Here is a 22,372-nt window from a genome sequence, read left to right as displayed (position 1 = left end):
ACCCCTAGGATGACAGAGGCAACCTTCTAGGCGATGAATGTTCACGGCATGGGGCGGGGTGTTTTGTGGGTGCACACTTGTCTCCCCACTGCTCCCCTTGCATACATGAAACATGCCCGGAAACATGTCAGTCGTAGCCAGTAGAATGGATTCTTTTCTTTAAAAAAGGAAACTGCTGTTAAAAATAAGAGATCACAGAACCACATTTGCTTGCACGCGCTGATGTAAATTTTACTTTTGTGATGCCAATTTCTATTTCCCCAATAAAATGCGATCCCAGGCGGATGGCTTTGACAGAGCCAATAGCTCACAGTTACGTCGGACTGACTAAGCATTTTGCCATTTTAGAACCCAGTGTTGGGAGAAATCACTGCCGTGTTGGGTCATTGTGTTTTGTCATCGTCGCGGATTTGGTGTCAGCTGAGAGGGGCAGATTGCGGGAGACGCATCCTGGTGGAGACCAGAATAACCAGGAAGATCCTTTTTCTCCCGTGAGCGGTGGAAGCCCCCAGCGAGTCGGCGCCACCTGTATTGCGGAGGGGGTGGGCATGTGGCAGAAATAAACTCTAGAGCCTTTTCCCCAGGCAGGGGACGAGCCAGCAGCCCTGGAGGAACGGCGAGGTCAGGAAAGCTTGGCTCCTCCTGCGGGAGGTCCCAGCCCCGGGGAGTCCCGTAAGGCCTGGGCCTGGTCTAGAGACCGGGAGTCTCTTTTATGCACAACCACTGCACACTGCCCAGGGTGGTGCGTTAGCCTGCAAATTCCTGACACAGGAAAAGGGGCAGGATGTGGATCTTCCAGGATGGCCGGGGCGGCAGTCAGCCCAGCAGCTGCGGGGCCTTGTTTAGATCTGCTCGTGAAGGACGCACACTTGCTGTTTTCGTGTCCAGGGCTCTGGCTCTTTAACAGGGGGCGAGTCCTTTTTCTTTTTTTCTTTCTTTTTTTTTTAAATCAAGTTCACAAACCTTGCTTTTGTTTGTGCTCTATTTTTTTTAAATAAATTTTATTTTTATATTCCCCTTACAATTGCAACCCCCTGATTTTGACCCCAATCCCTCCTTTCCCCGCCCCCCCCCCAAGTGTGTCTCTGGTTCATAGTTATTTGTTGATTTTGTTTTTTTTCTTTCTTATAATTAGTCTTTTCCCTGGTCCATATTTAAGTTTTCTAGATTCCTGCTATGAGTGAGACCATCCGGTATTTTTCTTTTTCTTTCTGGCTTATTTCGCTGAGCATGATCCCTTCCAGCGCCATCCATGTTGCTGCAAATGGCATGTGTTTATCTTTTTTGAATGCTGAGTCATATTCCATGGTATATATGTACCACATCTTCTTGATCCAGTCATCTATTTTTGGGCATTTGGGCTGTTTCCAAAGCTTAGCTATTGTAAACAGTGCTGCTATAAACATAGGGGTGCAGGTGCTCTTTGGAATGGATGTTTCTGTGTCCTTTGGGTAAATACCTAGGAGTGGAATTGCTGGGTCCTATGGAAGCTCCATCTTTAGCAGGTCCAGAAAGATTTCTTTTTCTTAGCAGCTCCCTCTCAGGGAGGCCGGGGGTGAGCTCCCCTGTGAGGCTGGGGGGGCGGGGTGCGGTGCTCCAGGCAGAGGGACGTGCAGAGGCCCGGGCAGGAGCCAGGCGAGCTGCAAGCTCAGGGCCCGGAGCGCACGACCCTGACCGCAGGGACCTGCGGCGGGAGGTGCCAGGGGGCGAATGGAGCAAGGCCGGGCGGGACAGGGGGGCAGCGCCGGGTACTGGGCCCCCGCAGGTCTCCGGCTGCACGCGACGGGCCTCTAGAGGGTGCGCCCCCGCGGCGCTGCGCGGCCCGGGGCTCCTGCGGGCAGCCGACCTGCCTGGGGGCGGCGGGAGAGCAGAGGAGGCGGGAGCCGGGGCGCGGGGGCGGGCTGGGTCCGCGTGGACGGTCACGGCGCCCTCAGAGCGGGGTGCGCCGCCCGGGCTGCGTGTTGCTCGGCGCCCCGGCCCCACCCTCTGTGCACAGGTGACCTCGAAGTCCGTGCCCGGCCGGGAAGCAGCAGCAGCAGCACCCCGCAACCTGCCCGAGTCCCCCCCAGGGCTGCCCGGGGCCCGCGCGCTTCCCCGGGGCCCGCCAGAGGGCGCAAGGCCTGCGCGGGGAGCAGGGCGGGGTCCCAGGGGTTCCCCCCCCTCCCCCCGCCCCAGCCACGCCTTTCTCGTCGCTGCAGCCCTGAGACCGGCCTGGGGGGTACGGGAGGGGGGGTGGGGGGTACCCGGCCGTCCAGTGACACCCGCAGGTCAAACAAGGGCGCGGAGAGAGCAGCGCCGGCGCGGCGGGGCGCACGCCCGCCTGGAGGCCCAGGGCTTGGGGTCCACCCGCACCCGCGCGCCTTCGGCCCCCCCCTCTCCCCCCCCCCCCGTGTCCTTCTCGGGCACAGTGAGCGGGGTCGGGCGCTTGTTGCACCCTGGGAAGGGAGTGTCCTCGGGGGGTGCAGCGCGCCCGTGAGCAGCGGGGTTCGGAGCCCCATTGTGGGCCACGCGTGGGCTGCAGCCGCAGACCTCAGCCAGCCTCGAGGCCTCCTCGAGGTGCAGGAAACAGCGGGGTGCAGGAAACGGGGTGGCGCAAGAAACAGCGGGGTGCAAGAAACAGCGGGGTGCAAGAAACAGCGGGGTGCAGGAAACGGGGTGCAGGAAACAGGGGGTGCAAGAAACAGCGGGGTGCAAGAAACAAGGGGTGCAGGAAACAGGGGGTGCAAGAAACAGTGGGGTGCAAGAAACAGGGGGTGCAAGAAACAGTGGGTGCAGGAAACAGGGGGTGCAAGAAACAGCGGGTGCAGGAAACAGGGAGTGCAGGATGTGGAACGTGTGGTTGCTCAAATAGTCCGTGTTGAGGGCGGGGAGGGATGCGGGGAAGGTGGTTCTAGAACAGAGACCCGTGTGGGCGCGTCCTGAGGAGACGCTGTGGGAGGCGATGACAGTCGGGGCTGTTCCCCGGGGCCTTCAGCATCGGGGAGACCTGTCGGGGTGACCGCGGCGGCCTGCAGGGGGCGCTGCCCGGGGATGCCGGGTGTTCAGGATGGAGGGCAGGACTGCGACTTCATTATGAAATCCTCTTTTTTCCCCCCAAATTTATACAAGAGCTGGGGTGCAGGCCAGAGGCGCGGGAGGGTGAGGATTCACCAGAGACAGAGCGGGGAGCAGAACAGGCAGACTGACCGAAATGCACTGTTGAGGGGAGCAGGGGGTGGGACAGGAGAGGTCTGCGGCCATGTGGGAATCTCCCTGGCCAGCCGGGTCTCGAACCCGCGCTGCAGAGGCTGCGGACAGCCTCACAGCCTGCTGCGCTCAGCCCGCTGCTCAAGAAGAAGAAAAGAGACAGACGGAACTACAGCGCCCCGGCTGACGCTGACTCTGGGGTGAGCAGGAGATGCAGTGTTCTCTGCTCTTCTGGGGCTGGACATTTCCGCGGCGCACACTCAGGATCAGGGGTGCAGGCGGTGTCCCTGCTGCGGGCGGGGCCTCCGGATCCCTCTTCCCCGTCGTGGGAGGGACGTGTCCATGCCCAGAGCGGTGTGGCCCCAGAGACCCTGGTGTGGGGTGAAGGCCATTGTGCTCCCCGCTGCGCCCTCCTTCCACCCCGGCTCCTCTCCCTCCCCCCTTGGCGCTCTCTCTGAATGGCCACTCTCAGCTAGCGCTGCCCTTCAGCCTTTGTGTCTTTCCAAATGCTCAGGAGCCACCGAGGTGGTCCTGCACAGGTAATGCCCTCAGAGCAGATGCCCCTGGTGGCCGAGGAATAGTGAGCAGGCGGAGGGCGGTTTCCGCAGTGTCCGCTGGCCCAGCGCCACTGGGTTACCCCGAGATCCTGTGCAGCCTCCTGGGGGTGGCCGCTGTGTTTGTTGCTTTTCCCAAAGACGTGGTCACAGTGGTCCACTCGCTCGTCCAGCTGCAATGTGCAGTGTTGCGGTCTGTGGACCGCGTCCACCCATCTGCCTGTGCAGCCGCTGTTTCTCAGGGGCCGGGCATTGGGGGACAGGGCAGGGGAGAAGGTGATGCCCGCGGGTGTCACACTGGTGGTGTCACTTGGAGAGACCCCGAGCAGCGGGATGGCTGCGTCAAGTGGGATTCCAGTTCTTGTTTTCTTGAGACATCTCTTAACATGCTCCCCCACGGCTGCACCAGCCTGCACCCCCCAACCGTGGCTGAGTGTCCTCACCCCAAACTCACCCACATTTGTTAATGCCATTCTTTCTCATAGGGGCGGTTCTCACAGGGGGGAGGTGGCATCTCTGTGGTGTGGGTTTGCATTTCTCTTACAGGGAGTGAAGTGGCTCTTTTTCCATCTGTCTCGCGGCCACACGGAGAAGTGTCTGCGGGGGTCCTTTGCCCATTTTTTAATTGGGTCCTTTGTTGCTTTGTTGCTGGCCTGTGCAGGTCCTCTGTCAGTTTTGGAGCTTTGCCCCTGACCAGAGGGAGGGTGTGCAGGTATTCGCGCCCACTCTGGAGCTTCCCTTTTGGTTTTGTGATGGTTTCCTTTGAGGTGCAAAAGCTTTTTAAGTTTGCTGTTCATTGTTTATATGTCCTTGGGTTTCCCTTGCTGTCGGGGATTTGTATCCCAAGTACCTCTTTGTGGGGCATGGCCTGTGGCGTGTCCCCTGTATTTTCTTTCCAGTACTTTATGGCTTCGATTAAATCCTTAATCAATTTTGAGTGAATTTGGGTGTATGGTATGAATATGGATCTTGATTTTTTTTTTATATGTGGCTATCCATGTTTCCCAGCAATAATTATTAAATTGTTAAAAAGGCTATCTTTCCTCCACTGTGTGGCCACGATTCCCTTGTCAAAAATTAGCTGGATTTATCTCTAGGCTTTGTCCATGGATTTGTCTCTAGGCTTTCAATTCTGTTCCATTGGTCTGAGTTTCTGTTTTTGCTCCAATGCCGTGCTGTTTTGATTACTGTTGCTCTGTGATATTGTTTGAATGTTACATTGACAGCACCACAATGAGAAACGGGAGTTGTGGAGGAAGCTGCAGGATGCAGCTGAAGAGCAAGATCCTGGCCTTTTTATTGCTAAAATAATCATACAGCATCAGTTGTGAGGGGGAGGAGCACAAGGAGGACAAAGAGAAAAGGGAGGGGTCAAAGCCGAAAACGGTGCTCTGTCATCTCTAGTATCGGGGTTGTGAGTCTGCCCTCCAGGCACTTCTCGTCTGCTTGATGGCTCAGTATTGCAGCTGAGATCAAGCCCTTGTTCCCCAGCCATGGTTTCAATCTTATCAACAAGGCTTTCCACTGATCAGCTTCTGGGGGGGAGGGAGGGGGGCTGTCTTTTGTACACATAGGTCCTTGCTACCCCTCCCCCCACCGTTCCTGGTCCTGCCTGGTGATGTATAAGCCGGGAGTACATTTATGCATCGGCCCCCAGGCCTTCCCGGTCATACCACATGATGCAGAGCCTTCCCAGCGTGATCAAGCTTTCAGCTCTTAGTTGATTTGAAAGGCACCTTGTAAGGTTGGGCTCCTTATGACTCATTGACCAGGCAGTTCTGACCTTGCACAGGAATGCAGAACTGCAGGAAACAAATATGGTGGCCAAACAGGCCCCTTAAGATTAGCAGACCCACCTGTGAGGTCAGGAAGGGTGAGGCCTCCATCTTAATTCTTGCCCTCAAGATCATTTTAGCTATTCAGGGCCCTTTGTGATTCCATATAAATTTGATGATTGTCTATATCCTTAAAAGTCATGGCTATGTTGACAGGTATTGGATTAGATCTATAAAATACTTTGAGAAACATGGCCATTTTAATAATAATTCTTCCTACCCACGAGCACAGACACAGATACATTTCTTTGTATCTGTTTTTATTTCCTTTGATAGTTTTATAGTGTTCATTCTACAAGCCCTGCTCCTCTGTTGGGTTTCTGCCCAGGTACGTCATTCTTGGCGTGATTGTAAACAGCCTGTATGCCTTATTTCCCTCTCTCTGATGCCCTGTTCACCTATAGAAATGCAGATTTTTTTTAATGATTTTTTTTAATAGAGGCATGTTTTTTATTTATTTGTTTGTTTTGTTTATACATGCACTGGGTACAGTCAGAAGCGCGGGAGGGTGAGAGAATTCACCAGAGCCAGAGCGGGGAGCAGAGCAGGCAGAAGGACCGAAGTACACTGCTGAGGGGAGCAGCGGGCGGCAGGAGAGGTCTGCGCGCCATGTGGGACCCTCCTCCGGTGGCCGGGGAGCAGCCGGGGATCGAACCGGCGCCGCAGAGGCTGCGGGCAGCTTCGCAACCCAGCGCTCAACCGCTGCGCCACCAGGGAGGCCCCAGAAATGCACTGATTTTTGTGTATTGATTTTGCATCCTGCCACATCCTTCTGTATTCATTTATTATTTCTCGAAGATTTTTTGTGGCATCTGTTTTTTTCCCATATATTTTATGGTTTCAGGTCCTTCCTCCAAAAAGTTAATCCATTTTGAACTACTTTTGTATGTGGCGTGAGACGGTGGTTTATTGTCATGTGGGTGTCCAGTTTTCCTACCACAGTTTACGAGATGTTCCTTTCTCTTTTTTATGCTCTTGACTCTTTTTTAAAATTATTTTCTTACATTATTGTTCATTTTTGTCCAGTCATTGATTTCTCCCCTCAGGTGTGGTCCCCAGTTCTCCCAACACCAGAGCACCCGTGAGCCATCACCACAGACCCTTGTGCTTTTCCTTCCCCTTTTTTGTCCCTTCTCTTCCCTTGCTGGATGCCTCCGATCTGTGGTCAGTGTGCAAATTTTGTCTTTTTCCTGACCCTTTGTTGCATTTCTCTATATTCTACCTGCAAGTGAAACCTTCCAATATTTATCTTCTTTCTGACTGACTTTGCTTGGCATCATCCCTTCCAGCTCCTTCCATGTTGCTGCAAATGGCATGAGTTCCTCTTTTTTGATTGCTGAGTAGTACTCCATGGCGTATATAGACCACATCTTCTTGTCCATTCATGTGTTTTGGGGATATTTAGGTTTTTCCATATCTTAGCTATTGTAAATAGTGCTGCAGTAAACATAGGGGTGCAGGGGGTAATGTTTTTGCATCCCTTGGGTAGATTCCCAGGAGTGCAATTACTGGGTCACATGGTAGCTCCATTTTTAGTGTTTCCACACAGCTTTCCATGGTGGCTGGACCAGTTTGCATTCCCCCAGCAGTGCAGGAAGGTTCCTTTATCTCCACATCCTCTCCAGCTTTTGTTGTTTCCAGTTTTTTCCATCATGGGCCATGCTCCCAGTGGGAGGAGCTATCCCATTGTGGCTTTGATTTGCGTTTCCCTGATAATTAGTGATATTGAATTTTTTTTTTCATATGCCTGTTGGCCAGTTGCATTTCTTCTTTGGAGAAGTGGCTTTTTTGTTCTTCTGCCCAAATTCTCATTGGGTTATTTTTGTCGTGAAGTTCTTTGTGGACCCTTGCTGTCTGTCCCTGATCACATGTATGGTGTGCAGATATTTTCTCCCTTTGAATAGGATGGCCCTGTTTTCATGACTGCCTCTTCTGCTGTACAAAAGCTGTTTAGCTTGATGTAGTCCCAATTGTTGATTTTCTTCTTTGTTTTCCTCGCTTCTGGAGATGAGTCCTCAAAGTCGTTTCTGAGGTTTGTGGCATGGAGTATTTTGCCTCTATCTTCTCCTCTATATTTGATGATCTTAAGTCTTGCATCTAAGTCTTTTATCCAAGTCTTTTGACTTGATTTTTGTGTCTGGTGTAAGATGATAATCTAGTTTCTTGGGGCACGGGGCAGTCCAGGTTTCCCACTCAGCACCGTATATTGAAGAGGCTCCCCTGGTTCCAGCGCGTGTTCTTGGCTCCTTTGTCATAGATTAGCTGGCCGTGTCCGTGTGACTTTGTTCTGGGCTTTCAAATTGAGTCCATTGGTCTATGAGTCTGTTCTTCTTCCAATATGCTGTGTTGTTTATTATGGTTTTGGAGGAATAGTTTTAAGTCTGGAAGTGGACTACCTCTGTTCCAGCTCCTTTTATTCGGGAGCGCTTTGGCTACTCGGGGTTTTTTGTGACTATATGAATCTCCGTATGTGTTTCATGTCTACGAGAGAGGCCACTGACATTTTCACTGGAATTTCCTTGAATATGTAAGTTACTTTGTTTTTTTTTTTTAAGGTTCATTTACTAATGCATACAAGAGCTGGGGTACAGGCCAGAGATGCAGGGGGTGAGAGGATCCACCAGAGACACAGTGGGGAGCAGAACAGGCAGACTGACTGAAACACACTGCTGAGGGGAGCAGCGGGCGAGACAGGAGAGGTCTGCTGTGCCCTGTGGGTAGCTCCCTGGCCAGGGATCGAACTCATGCTGCAGAGGCTGCAGATTTCTTCATAGTGCAGTGCTTAACCCCTTGCGCCACCAGGGAGGCCCTGCAAGCTACTTTGCATGGCCATTCTGAGGCTGTTAATTCTTCCCATCCAAGAGCAGGGACTGTCTTTCCATTTCTTGGAGTCTTCTATTTCTTTGAACAATGCTTGATTGTTTTCCCTCGTGCAGGTCTTTCGGCTCCTTTGTCAGATTTATTACCAGGTATCTAAAATTTTTGTTGTTGTCGTAAATGGAGTGACTTTCTTGATTTCTTCTTCAGGCGGAGGATGTGCCTACAGCATGTTGACTGGTGTTGAGTGTTGGTTTTGTCGCCTGCTCTTTTACTGGACTGGTTTTATTTTTTTTAATTAGCTTTTCCGAGGATGACTTCGTGTTCTCTGAATGTTGCATCCTGTCGTCTGCGGGCGATGGTCGCTTTACTTCTTTCCCAACCTGGATTCCTTCTAGGGCTCTCCTGTGCCTCATCGCCCCAGCAAGTCCTCCCAGTACTTCAGTGAAAGGCGGTGCCAGGGTGGACCCCCTTATCTTGCCCCAGATCCTGAACGGAGGCCTCTGTCCTGCACCCCTGGGAGACGCCCCCTGTGCTCGGTCACACAGGGCTTTATTATGTGAGGGGGGCGCCGCGATGGCTCTGCAGGAAGCCCAGCAGCACCCCGAGATCAGCCTGCGTCCCCGCAGGGCTGCCTGGGCCGGGGGCGGGGTGTGCGGTGCCTGCGGCTGTTCCAGAAGGAAGAGGAGGTTGAGGGCCCGGGTCCCCCGCAGCCCCGCGCCCTGCTGTGTGGGGTGAGGCAGCGAGACCCCGGCGCCCCTGGCACCCGCGGCGGTGAGCGTGGGCGGGGGGGGGTGGTTGGGCCGGTTTCGGGGCAGTGCGAGTCCCCGCCGCGGTCTGGAGGGGCCAGTGCGGCCAGCCCGGCGGCCTCGGCGCGAAGTCGATGTTGGCCCGGAGGCGGGTCCCGGGCCTTGGGGTGAGGGCCGAGCTCCGGGGTGACTCACGGCCCGGAGGTGCCACTGCTGGGGACCGCGCCTCCGCCCCCCGTTTCTACCCAGCACGGCGTGGGGTGCGAGGGGCGCCCACGGGCCAGGCGGGGGCAGCGTCCTCCAGGCAGGCAGCCCCCCGCTTCCCGCCCGCCACCTGTCCTGGGCGCGCACCCCTTGCTCCCCGGAGGACCAGAAACCCCCTGGGCTTCTCGGCGACTCCCCGAGAGCCCTGCACCCCTAGGGCTCGGGACTCGGTGGGGGGTGCGCGGGAAGATGCCCGCGGCCCAGATGGGGAGCGAAGCCAAGGCTGGAGGGGCCCCGGGGGGTCACGGCCTCCGAGCGGGCTCCCGGGCAGCACCCAGGGGTGCCCCAGCCTCAGGGACGACGTTTCCCGCGAGTCTGTCCCCGTCGAGTACACCCGCGTGTTCACACCCGCCCGAGGGGGGCTGAGCGCGTGCAGGCGGCTGCTGGGGTGGGGGTGTGTGTGGGGGGGTGACCCGCAGGACGCGGGCGGGACAAGCCAGGCCAAGCCGGGCCTTCCCCGGGGCCCGCCAGAGGGCGCGCGGCCTGCACGGGGAGCAGGGCGGGGTCTCAGGGGTCCCCCGCCCCAGCCGCGCCTTTCTCGCCGCAGCCGCCTGGGGCGGGCCTGGGGGTACGGGGTGGGGGTACCCGGGCCGTCCAGTGACACCCGCAGGTCAAACAAGCCCGCGGAGAGCAGCGCCGGCGCGGCGGGGCGCACGCCCGCCTGGAGGCCCAGGGCTTGGGGTCCACCCGCACCCGCGCGCCTTCGGGCCCCGTGTCCTCCCCGGGCACAGCGATTGGGGTCGGGCGCTCGTTGCGCCCCGGGAGGCGGGTGTCCTCGGCGGGCGGGCGGGCGCCGGTGCCGCCTGAACTGCAGCCCGGAGTGGGGGCCGGAGCCCCGCGCTCCCCTCGCTCCGCGGGCGCCGTCGGGGTCCCGCAGCCGGGGTGGCGGCGGCTCAGCCCAGGCGCCCCGGGGGCGCGTCCAGCTGCGGGTCAGGCGCTGCCCAGGTCGGGGGCCCCGGGGGCGCGGGCGGGGCGAGGGCACCACGCCGCGTCAGGCTCCGCGGAGAGGGGCGCCCCCTGTGCGCGCCGGCACCGGGCGCGGGTCCGTCGGGGCTCGCAGCCTCGGGCCGTCCCGGGCCAGGAGCCGGGACCCGGGTGGGGGGCTGGACGCGGCGCGGGGAGCAGCCGGATAGGGCTTGCCCGCCCCCCGAAGCCCCCCACGCCGAGGCCACGTCCACCTCGACGGTCTCGGGCGCCCCATCGCCCCCCGGCCGCGCCCTGCAACTGTGACCCGGCGGGGCCCGCCCCTGCCCGAGCACCCCCCCCCGCGCCCCCTGCCGGTCGCCGGGCGAGACCCGGGGCTCATTTCGGGTCGTCGACGCTTCTGTCATTTCTGGGGAGCCCCTGGGAAAGGCGCCTCGTGCTCGTCTTGGCGGGAAATCACCCGCTTCGGCTCCGCGGACGCTCGTGCGCCCCCCTGGGGGAGGGCGGCGCCCTGGGTCTCTGCATGCGCGGGCACACGCGGGGCACACACACGCGGGCACACGCGGGGCACACACACACGGGGCACAGACACGGGGCACACACGTGGGCGCACACACATGGGCACACGCGGGGCACGCACACGCGGGCACAGACACGGGGCACACGCGGGGCACACACACGCGGGCACAGACACGGGGCACACGCGGGGCACACACACGCGGGCACACGCGGGGCACACACACGCGGGCACACGCGCCGTCCCCACCCAAAGGAAACTACGGAACAATCGGCTCAGGAGACGCGGACGCGCGGCTCTGCCCCACGCGGAGGACCTGGCGGACCAGGGTCACACCTTCCCAGGCTGCTGCGGCGCCCCCACTTTGTTCCCGAACCCCAACGCCCCTGGCAGTTCCGTCCGGGGTGGTTTCGGTCCAGGTGTGTCCGCTCCTTGGTGTGTCTCCCGGGCACCCCGCGGGGACGGGTCCCCGGCGCCGGACGGTCGCCAGCCTGGGGGTGCGGTCGGGGCCTGCCCCTCGCGAGACCCCCCCCCACCCCCGCTTAGCCGCGCCCCGCGGGAAGGGGGTGAGCGGGGCCCTCCGGCCCGGGACCCTGACTGCCAGGAAGCGGGGCGCCCGCACCCGCGGGCGGGGCTGGCTCCCAGCGGGCTGGGGCGCGGGGCGCGGCCGGGCCCGGGGGGCGCCGCGGGGCAGGAGGACGCGGCTGGGGGGGGTTTCCCGCGGGAGGAGGTCGGCGCCGAGGGACCCGGGGCGCGAGGGCTCGGCCGCCGCCCTTCGGGGGGACCTTCGGGGGGACCTTCGGGGAGACCTTCGGGGGGACCTTCGGGGAGACCCTTCGGGGAGACCTTCGGGGGGACCTTCGGGGAGACCTTCGGGGGGACCTTCGGGGAGACCTTCGGGGGGACCCTTCGGGGAGACCTTCGGGGAGACCCTTCGGGGAGACCTTCGGGGGGACCTTCGGGGAGACCTTCGGGGGGACCTTCGGGGAGACCTTCGGGGGGACCCTTCGGGGAGACCTTCGGGGAGACCTTCGGGGAGACCCTTTGGGGAGACCTTCGGGGAGACCCTTCGGGGAGACCTTCGGGGAGACCTTCGGGGAGACCCTTCGGGGAGACCTTCGGGGGGACCCTTTGGGGAGACCTTCGGGGAGACCCTTCGGGGAGACCTTCGGGGGGACCCTTTGGGGAGACCGTCGCGAGACCTCACAGCGGCCGGACCTGGCCCGGGGTAGCTCTCTCGGCGCATGAGGCGTGCAGGGGAGTGGGGGGGGTCGGGGGTGGGGGGTGAGGGTTCCCCGGCGCGGGCAGCTCCCGTCGGGTCTGGACGGTTCCGGGGAACCTGAGCGGCGAGGGCGGGGGGCCCTCACGGGTGTCCCCGACCAAAGCGAGGGGTGCGGGGTGAGGCGGTGAAGCGGATGAAAGCGCCGGGGCCGGGCTGCGGGGGTCCGGCAGGCCGGGGGGGTCGGGCAGGCGGGGGGTCCGGGCTGCGGGGGGTCCGGGCTGCGGGGGGGCCGGCAGGCTGGGGGGGGCCGGCGGCGGGGCCTGCAGGAGGCCAGATCCCTGCGCCGCCCGCCCCGCCCGCCTCGGCCCCCCTGGCTTCCCGGCGCCCTGGGCATTCGCGCCGCGAGCTCCGCCGCCGGCTCTGCCCACCCGACGCCCCGGGTTCCCGTTCGCCCCCCGCCCGCCCGGGCCCCGTCCGGCCGCGCCCCTCCCCCCGCCCCCACCCGGGAGCGCAGTGCGGCCGGAGCCGCCCGGGCCCGGCTCCCTGCGCCGCCGCAGAGGTCACGCCAGCCCGGGGGCGAGTCTCCATGGTGACGGGCGGACGCCGCGGCCAATGACGTCCGGGGCGTGTTTGTTTCCTCCTCCGCCTCCCGGCAGCGCTTCCGCGACGGACGGGTCACGCCGCGCGCGGCTACGTAGGGGGCGGGCCGAGAGCCGCCCCACCCCGCCGGGCGGGTCTGATTGGCCGGCGGGAGTGCGGCCCGCCCCCCGCCCCCGGAAGGGCGTCGTTGACGAGCAGGCGCGGCAGCCACTGGCGCGGGGAGCTGGGCGGAAGCGCCGGCCCGGGGGCGGGGCGGGGCGGAGCCCGGACGGAGCAGGGAGGGGCGGGACGCGGCGGGCCGGCGGCGCTGCGGCCGGAGATGCTGTCGGGCCGCGGGGGCGCGTAGTGCGGGGCGCGCCGCGCCGAGGCCGAGGTGAGCGGCGCCGCCGGGCGGGCTGCGGGCGGGCGAGGGCCGCGGAGGCCCCGCGCGCCGGCCGCCGGCGTCCCGGCCGGGCAGTTGTCGGCGCGGCCGGGCGCTCCGACCCGGGCGCGGCGGGCGGGCGGGGGGCGGGGCGGGGCCGGCACCTGTGCGCGCTCGGCACCTGCGGCGCGGCCGCCCCGGGCAGGGCCGGGCCGGGCCGGGCCGGGCCGTGCGCTCGCCGCCCGGAGCCCCCTGCGGCCGGGTCCCGCACCCCGGCGGGGGGGGGCGCCCCGGGGCCCCCAGCGCCCCCGCCGTCGAGGGGCGCCCGCCGCCCGGCCCGCGCCTGGCCTCGCCCGAGACAGGTTTGTCCGGATTCGGGGCGCGCGGAGCTGGCTGCGCCCCGGGCCAGCCCGGCTGCTGCGTCTCCTCCGGGCCGGCCGGGCGCCTCGCCGCGGGGGTCGGGAGCCCGCCGGGGCCGCGGGGGCGCGCGGCGCGGGGAGGCGCTTTCCGTGTCCAGCCCGGACGGGGCGGTCGGACGGGTCCGGGCGGCCGCCTCGGCCCTGCGGCCCCGGGCGCGGGCGCGTCGTGTTTGCGCGCAGACTCGAGCCGGTTCCTGGAGCGGGACGGCCGGGCCCGGCGCCGGCGCCAGCTGGGGGGGCCCGGGCCGTGCGTCCTGCGGGCGGGCCGGGGAGAGGGGCCGGAGTCGCCCCGGGCGGAGCTGGAGGCGCGCGGCGTTGGCCCTGACCCCCGAGCAGGCAGGAGGGGCCGCGGGCGAGCGCGGGCCCTTGGGTAGAACCGCGGACTCGCCCTGGGCTGGGCTTGCCGGGCCGAGCAGGTGGCGGGACCCGAAGGGCCGCCTCTCCCCGTGCGGCTGAGCGCCCGCCCCCCACCCCTGCTGCCCAGCGGCCGTCGGTGCCGCCGTCCGTCCCGGCGCGAGAGCGCGGCCCTGCCCTGCTTCTCACCCGCGGGCCGGCGGGGGCGGGCGCGGCGCCGGCCCGGCGGTGGCCGTCGGGGGCCCTCGCAGAGAGGACGAGCCTCTGCCGGTGGGGCCCCGGGGGTGAGCCCGCCCCGGGCGCGGAGAGCCTGCCAGCCCCTGCTCCTCCGGCCGTCTGTGCCGCGGGCAGCCTCTGTCCCGGCCTCGCGGGCCGCTTCTCGCTGCTGCCGCCCTCGTGTTTCCAGCCAGTGACCCCCTGACTTTGTGGCCTCCGAGACGCGCCTTCTGAGCCGGCCTCCTGGGGAACCTGCGTTCCGGCCTGTGCGCTCCTGCCCGGCGGCCCCTGGCCGCGGCCGCGGCGCTGTCCAGCCCGAAGCTGGAACCGGAGCCGGCGGCCCGCCCCCCGGCCTGAGAGGCCTCCCGCCCTGTGTGCGGGCCTCTGGCCCGCGGCCGCTGGGGAGCCCACTTCGCACTTAGGACGGCTCGGCAGAGACGCCCTCGGTCTGGCCCGCGCACCTGCGTCTCCCGCGGCCCGGCCCGGAGCGGGCGCCGTGGGGCGCGGGGACGGCGCGCCCTGCCCCGGCATCGTGCCCGGCCGCCCTGCGCGCCTGTGTCCCCTGCGCTTCCGGCCCAGAGCTGAACCCGCCACGGGCGGTTCTGAATCCCGGCCAGACTCCAAGTGGGGAGAAGGAGGAGCCTGGCGGACGCCCCCGCCTGCCCCCGCGCCCCTCCGCCCGTCCTGCTCCCCTGTCTCTGGCGAGCCCTCTCACCCCCAGCCCCGCTCTCTGGCCTTTTCTGCACAAATAAATCTTTTTAAAAAAGAGAAAAGGAAAGAGAGAGAGAGAGAGAGAGAGAGGAGTCCGGGAGGGAAGGGTCCGAGGGGCCCGCGTGTGGCGCCCTCCCGCCGGCGTGGACAGCCATGCCATGCAGCCCGCGTCTGGCTCTGACCTGACGTGGGGGGCCCCGTCTTCCCATCTGTTTGAAGGTGAGGTGACCCTGGAGGAAGCGTTTGATGACAGACCCCTGGACTTCCTCGGAGGGCGCGTTATGAACCCTTTCTGGAGCATGTCTGCAGGCTCCGCGCGCAAGGTAGGTACAGGGGCTGCGCTCGGGGAGGGAGCCAGAGGAGGTTGGAGGGCAAAATAAATTCTAGGAAGTTGCTATCACGGAAATAAAACCTGTTTTTCCTAGTTTAGGGTTTGCTTTAGAGAAGTTGTTCTGTCCGTGGCAGTTCGTTCTGTCCATGGCACGGCTGTGCGGCCATGCAGGCTCGCGTGAGGCTCCCACTGTGAAGTTTAGTTTTTAATAAACTACAAGATCCCTGTTAGAGGAGCCTTGGGCTGCTCAGCCACAGCAGACCTTGAATTTTCCTTGAGAAAAAGGCTGGTTTGTAATTGTAAAAATAATAATTTCCACTTTAGGCTCGATTAAATATGTACACAGAAAGAAAGCCCATGTTACCCATAATTCCACCCTAGAGATTACCATTATTAATCACCTTTTTAGGTATTTTTAATACAGCTAATTAAAAAGCTTTGGCCGGGCTTGCGCAAGATGGGGCTCAGGAGATGGTAATTAAGTCTGTGACTCACTTAGACCTTTGTCCGCGGCCGCATGAGTGTGCGCTGGTGGCCAGTGCGTGCAGCTACGCCTCCTGCTCCGGGCAAGGTCAGAACCGCGGGGGGCGGCCCAGAGTGACTTCATCCCCTTCACTCGGAGCGCGGCGCCCGGCCACCGGCCACGGCTGCTGTCAGCCCCTCCACTGCCTAGTTGGAGCTTCTCAGCGCCGGGCCTCCAGCGCCCAGGTGCCAGGCCGCCTCCAGTCTGCGGGCTAACTGTTCAGTAACCCCTCGCCCTCCTTGTGGGGCCGCCAGGAGAAACCATCCCTTACTGTCGCTCGGGTCCTGGAAACACTGACTTTATTGCCTAGAGGATGCAGGTAGCGAGGGCGCTCCGGAGCTTCAGGGGCTGCGGCTCCTCCGCTCTGGGTCGTGCCTGCAGCTCGTGGCCGAGGGTGTCCTTGCGAGAGGCGCTCGGCTCGCAGAGGGCGAGGGCTGGGAGAGCCAGACCTGGGAACCACCCTAACGAGCGTTCCCATGACTCCACCTCAACAGCGATCTGAGGGCGATGAGAAGGCGCTGACGGGGGACGTGAAGACCAGCCCTCCGCGCGCCGCCCCGAGGAAGCAGCTGCCTTCTGTCCCCAAGAACGCTCTGCCCGTGACGAAGCCCGCGTCCCCTGCCCCGGCAGCGCCGCCGACCAATGGCACGCACGCGTCCTACGGCCCCTTCTACCTGGAGTACTCGCTTCTGGCCGAATTGTAAGTTGGCGGCGGAGCACGGCGCTAAGTCGCGAGGACCCTTTCAGGCCACGGACGACACGTCTCCCGGGAGACCGCGCAGGCCTGGTCATCCTGCAGCTCAGACCCGGCCCCACCGGGGCGAGCCGCAGTGTGGCGCGATGGGGGCTTTTCTGGCGGTGGACTCTGATGGCGCTTGAGGGGCGGCCCCCGTGATCCTTCCCTCAGTGTCAGAGCTCCGAGGCAGATGGTCTGCACCGCCTGTCTGTTTGGGGAGGAAACGGAGGAGACCAAGATGGACTGCAGACCCGGGTGGGTCAGCGACTTAAAACTTAGCTTTGGTCATGCGCGTAGGAGATGAGGAATTCACCTGAGGAGTTTGTCGCGCTCCCCCCGGCCTTGCCCGCTAGACTGTCTCTCCCTCCCTGGGCCTGCGGAGGAGGAGGCCTGTCTCCACTGGTTTTGAGCCAGCGGGAAGCTCCTGCTGCCGGCCCCCCTATCCCCAGTAGGCAGAGGGCAGGTGGTCCTTCTTGCGGGGCAGTGAGTGACAGTGCGGAGGCCACTGACTGGAAAACTCGGAGGCGGACTGAAGCTGCTGCATGTATGTGAAGGCTTAGCAAACCCCGAGAGAGGGGATTTGAATTACTCTGTCTGGCCCCCAAAGGCAGAACCAGTCAGTTATAGAAAAAGATCTCAAGATTTGGACCCTGTGTACTTAAGAACTTGAGCAGTTGCAGAAGACGGAAGTGGGGCCGAGTGCGGGTGTCTGAGGTGAGGCGAGCGTCTCTGCAGGCCGCGGTGACACAACGCAGTGCCACGACGCAGCGCCCGCCGCGGAGGGGGCCCTTAGGAAGGAGCGTAGATGCCATCTGATAAGTTACTGAAGAGTTTGGAGAAACTGTAACTTCAATGACTGTAGAATCCTTTGTAGATGAAGTTGTTTCAGAAGCGCCCAGGCCCCCATCCTGTGCGGGTGTTTCCTGGTCTGAGGCCACAGGCGCTCAGCCGGGCGTGAACTGGTATTGGGGTCCCCCTGGCTTTAGAATGGAGGCCTGTGTCTGGGCCTGGGCAGCGAGCTGGAAAGGCATCTGTTGTGGCCTCAGGCTGCTGTTCGTGTTAGGACACAAAATTGCCTTTCTGGCAAACTTGTTGTGGTGGATACACCTGCCAGCCTCACTGCGAGTTGCATCAGAAGTGGGATGACTATTTTAAAGTGGTTGAAAATGAGTAAGATGGCCATGAAAACAGTCACTGAGGCCCAGTAAGGGGCGTCTCAGCAACTGTGTATGCTCAGGCTCTGGGTCGGCAGCAGCCCCCACTCAGGCTCAGCTCTAGGGGCAGAGCAGAATGGCTGTCGGTGGGGTGACTGGGTCCCCGGGGAGCCTGGGCAGCCTGGGTGTGTGTTCTCGCCACGTCTTTCACGCAGCCCACGGAGTTCATCTGACTTGGGGGTGAGAGCACCCAGCATGAGAGACTCGCCCGATGCCTGCCTTCCCCACCGCAGTGCAGAACCGGACAGCCTCTGCCCGTGGTCAGTGTTCAGGCTGAACCGGACCCTGGGTCCGCACAGTTCCATGGAATTTTAATTCTAAGCTACCTGGCCTTGTGTTTAAAAGTGGCTTCTGAATGTGTGTGGGTGACATCTGCACCCAGATTTAATGTCCAAAACTTAAATTAGCTTGCATTGTTCAGAATTGCCTGCGGCTTGGCATCCCAGATGCTTTGGAGCAGTTGGTTTCTGAGCGCAAACTTGCGTCTTTGTGTGTCCATGTTTGCCCTCCGTTTTTAATCTGGGACCCTTTTTGAGGGCCAGGTGTTACTGTGCGCTTGTGTCACGCAGCCCTCAGTGGGTGGCAGGCAGGGCCAGGCAGGAGGCCGCACTGACCTGGCTTACGCAGGCAGGGCCGCCGCGGCCCTGGAGCCAGTGTTCCCCTTCGGAAAAGGAGCGTGGGACAGCCAGCACGCGTCCCCCCGCCGACGTCACTCTCCGCTTGTGTTCCAGCACTCTGGTGGTGAAGCAGAAGCTCCCGGGCGTCTACGTGCAGCCGTCGTATCGGTCAGCGTTAAGTAAGACACTTCACTGTTCCTCTGTAGCTTGTTGGGCTCCTTGACCACCCACCTAAGGCTCAATGGTGCTGGTTTTTCCGCAGTGTGGTTCGGCGTGATCTTCATACGCCACGGGCTCTATCAGGACGGCGTGTTCAAGTTCACGGTCTACATCCCCGACAACTACCCTGACGGCGACTGTCCGGTGAGTGGGCGAGCCAGGTGCGGTGTGGCAGGTGAGGCGGGCATGGCAAGCGCTGACCATGTGTCGCTTTTCTCCTGACCGAGTAGTTAGTATTTGGATGATTTCAGTTTCCAAAGCGTCTCTTTGCTCAGTGGTCTTTGGAGGGTGTTGGTGCTGCTTGCTCTGCCACGCCCGTCTCTGCCTGTAGCTTTACTTCTCCGCTCAGAGGCCGCACATGAGGCCGAAGGGACTACGGCCTAACCTTGTGGACAGCCCTTGCCGTGCTGTGGTAGAGGAAGGGACTTCCCCCCCCTCTGGCTGCAGAATTTAGTTTTACAGGAAAAGGTGAAAGTAGTTGGGGAGCCCTTGAGGCAGCGCTCTGGGTTGACATGGGTCGGCTTCCCCGAGGCCTCAGATGACGGGTCTCCTGAGGCCTCTGCCGCTGTTGCAGCTCGTCTGTCTTTACTTGCAGCGCCTGGTGTTTGATATCCCTGTTTTCCACCCGCTCGTGGACCCCACCTCGGGTGAGCTGGACGTGAAGAGAGCCTTTGCAAAATGGAGGTCAGTAAATGAGCGTTTCCGGTGGCGAGGGGCATCGGCCAGCGCGCCGTCAGTCAGCAGCCGTGTTTCCCTTTAGGCGGAACCATAACCACATCTGGCAAGTGCTGATGTACGCGCGGAGAGTTTTCTACAAGATCGATACGGTGAACCCCCTAAACCCAGAAGCTGCAGTACTGTACGTCACTGCTTTATTATTTCAGATAAGTTCGACGTTGCAGCCGAGTGCATTCTGTTGGTAACTTTGTGATTTAAACTTTTAACACAGGTATGAAAATGACGTTCAGCATTTTAAAAATAAAGTGGTGGACAGTGTGAAGGTATGCACTGCGCGTTTGTTTGACCAGCCTAAAATTGAAGACCCCTACGCCATCAGGTAAGCGCTCCCCGCCGAGGTCTGCAGTCTGCTGCAGGTTGGGTGGGGCTTCGACTGGGTTTAGAAGGCAAGTTCACCAGCTGGTAGCTCACAATCTTTATAACTTGACAGCTCACTCCCTGATCCCTCTCTGGCTCTTTCCTCAAACAGCTTTACACAAGGGCACGCTGCATCAGCAGCAAGCTACTTGGCGTCTTTGGTTTCCTTCAGGGTCTTTGTTGTGAACCTTCATCTGGGGGTCAGGACTTACCTTTTCAATTGGCTGTTTTAAGTCAGAGCCCTTCTTAAGCTGCCCTAGTCCCCTCAGCCTGGTGGCCAGGGGGCTGAGAAGTGGTTTCTCTGGCACTGTGACCCTGGGTCTGGAGGAGGGCTGGGGAGGCGGCGGCACATGGACATCCACTGGCTTTGGGGACTCTTAACAATTACTGTACCATCCTAACACTCGTGCTGCGGGGGCTGCTGTGAGGCTTTGGTGGGCCAGGCCGTGTGAAGTGTGCTATGAAGGACAGTCCTGTGAGAAAACCACTTGGGTACCATCTAAAATCTCCACCTAATGACCACTCTGGGAACGTACTGGTCTTTGTGAGGTTTCGTTAGGGGAACTGGCTTGAATGTTGAAAGGCGGACGTAGTGCACAGTCAGTGGGCCAAAAGCAGTGCTTTAATGTTTGTCTCTTCCTGAAGCTTCTCTCCGTGGAACCCTTCTGTGCATGACGAAGCCAGAGAGAAGATGCTGACTCCCAAAGTAAGCGGAGAACCACTTGCCCATCTCTCACAGCTGCTCTCTAGCTCCCTTCTGAAATGAATTCCCTGGAGACAGTTCACGTGCCAGTGACTTTTTGGGAAACGAGGTTGGCGGTGCTAACAGTCTCCTCATCAGTGTTTTCTTATTCTGTTTTTCTGATTGTGCCCAGAAGTCTGAAGAGCAGCACAATAAAAGCGTTCACGTTGCTGGCCTGTCGTGGGTAAAGCCCGGCTCGGTGCAGCCTTTCAGTAAAGAAGAGAAAACAGGAGCCACTTAGGAGCTGGTGACCCGTGCACCACGCACTTTCCTGCTGGACTCTGGCCTAGCACAGCTGACCGGCGGCAGAGGCCCGCCTGTCCGGGGAGTAAACGGCTGAACAATGACTGCTGTCGTGTTGTCCGTAGATGCTTAGGTTCTAACAGCAACTTTGGAAACCTCTTTAGCGCGCCACTCTGCGCGCGTCTCCAGGGTGGTTCTCTAGCTCGGTACTCCACGTCTCTGGGGTCCTTGAGGCTTAAGTATTTTCCTGAATATAATGCTAAAGGTAAGTTGCATTCCTTTAAACTAATGAGCGTAGCGTCCGGCACTAGCGAATGACTTTTGAACCGGCGGTTTCGGTTGGACATGAGTTAGGATGTGGAGGGAGGAGATCAGGTTCCATAGCTATTAGCACTTTGAACCTCAGTCTTCAGCCTCTGTCTTACTGATTTACAAACTGCTGTCACTGAGGTACATGTTAGGTGGGTGAGAGGAAACCAGAAAACTTGTTCATAGTTTTTTTTTTTTTTTAAAGCAAATTACTTACTGTATTTTTTTGGCAGGAGGGAGAGAACGTGTTAAAACGGTTTCTAATGAAGTCAAATATTTAAAATGATGAATGATTAATGTGTTTTGTAGAGACAAAATAAACCAATAAATGATTGTTCTTTGTCATTTATGCAGGAAAGTAAGTATCCTTTTCTCAGTGTAACTAAGCAAAGATTAATTTATAAATGCTTTATTGAAAAATACGCTTATTTTCATATAAAATTACAGTAGCAGTAAGTATCTTGAGAGTTTGTATAAATATTTTTGCAGAACACTATTCTAATTGAACAGTGTAACTTCCATGTTTCTTTTAGAGCAATATGAAGTTACCTAGTAACTCTGTTTATACTGATTCAATTTACAATTGAATTTTCTCCCTAATAAGATTATTCATTCAACTTTAAAACTGCTAGAACAATAGTGATTAATAAATGTATATATATAGATAATTCAATGGCTGTTAAATAACGTTTTCTAATTTGTAGAAATGGTACTATGTACTAATAAAAACCTAAATTCACCAACCTATTTTAAACTGCTAGAACACACTCAAGATATTTTTAAATGTTTTAAATATATCCTCTTAATAGATACCTGTCTTTTGGACAGCTACCTCCTAAAAGAAGAGGTCATCATTTTTCATATTAATCTCCTAATTCAACTTGATTTAAAATCACTACCTGGCCATCTGACCCTGCACAACAGCAGAGCTTTGGAGAATCTAAAACACATGCCCAAAAGGTGGCCCCTGGGGCAGTAACAGTTTGTAAAAAGTACAAAAGCACTAAGGAAGATACTGTGGAGCTTAGAAGTTACGTTTACATTAGAAGTTTTATACTTACTAAGGTTCACATTGTAGAAAGTGCCATTGCGATATACAGCAAAATCTGGGTTACAAAACCATGCTTCTTCCAGCCCTAAAGTGCCACTTCCTGACCACACTCGCAAGCACAGGGCCCACGGGCCGTGCCCAGTAGGAGGGGCGGGGAGGAGCCGGGGCTCACCGGCCTAGGACCTGGGTGCCGGGGCGCTCTTGCTAGTGTGTGAAGGGAATGCAGAAACCTCACTCCTACCAAGTGTTTTAGGATACAAGACCTGGTTTTCGTTTTGCTTTCCACAGACAGCCAGCAGCAAACTGCAATCAGGTCCAATGTTGGGGCGTGGCAGCAGGCGCCTTACACCTCTCTCTGACCACGCCTTGTTCCCTGCAGTGTTTGTAAAAGCTTTGCAGGGAGTTAAAGATCCTTGATGGCAAGTGCTGAATGGTAGGAAAGAAGCCGGTTGGGAGGAGTAAAAAATACCCTAAGGACACCAGAAGGATTGAGGAGAGCCCAGCATCCAGCGTGCATGAAAGGCTGCTCGGCAGGAGGAAAGGGCGTCGTGATGCGACTGACC

The 22,372-nt window shown here is 59.8% G+C and overlaps 1 protein-coding gene across 1 annotated transcript; it reads left to right on the top strand.

Annotated features, from left to right (window-relative positions):
* Positions 1–15,010: 15,010 nt before the first annotated feature.
* Positions 15,011–20,447, top strand: AKTIP (AKT interacting protein; the record flags this gene model as incomplete). The annotated part of the gene is made up of 9 exons (XM_084257641.1): positions 15,011–15,052; positions 16,078–16,283; positions 18,265–18,329; positions 18,413–18,513; positions 18,965–19,053; positions 19,130–19,228; positions 19,319–19,426; positions 20,110–20,170; positions 20,340–20,447. 9 exons carry the CDS (start codon positions 15,011–15,013, stop codon positions 20,445–20,447), a joined length of 879 nt encoding a protein of 292 aa, XP_084113767.1.
* Positions 20,448–22,372: the final 1,925 nt, after the last annotated feature.

This window comes from Talpa europaea (assembly GCF_964194135.1).
Source record: "Talpa europaea genome assembly, chromosome: 16".
Lineage (NCBI taxonomy): Eukaryota > Metazoa > Chordata > Mammalia > Eulipotyphla > Talpidae > Talpa > Talpa europaea.
This window is presented reverse-complemented; position numbering and strand designations above follow the sequence as displayed.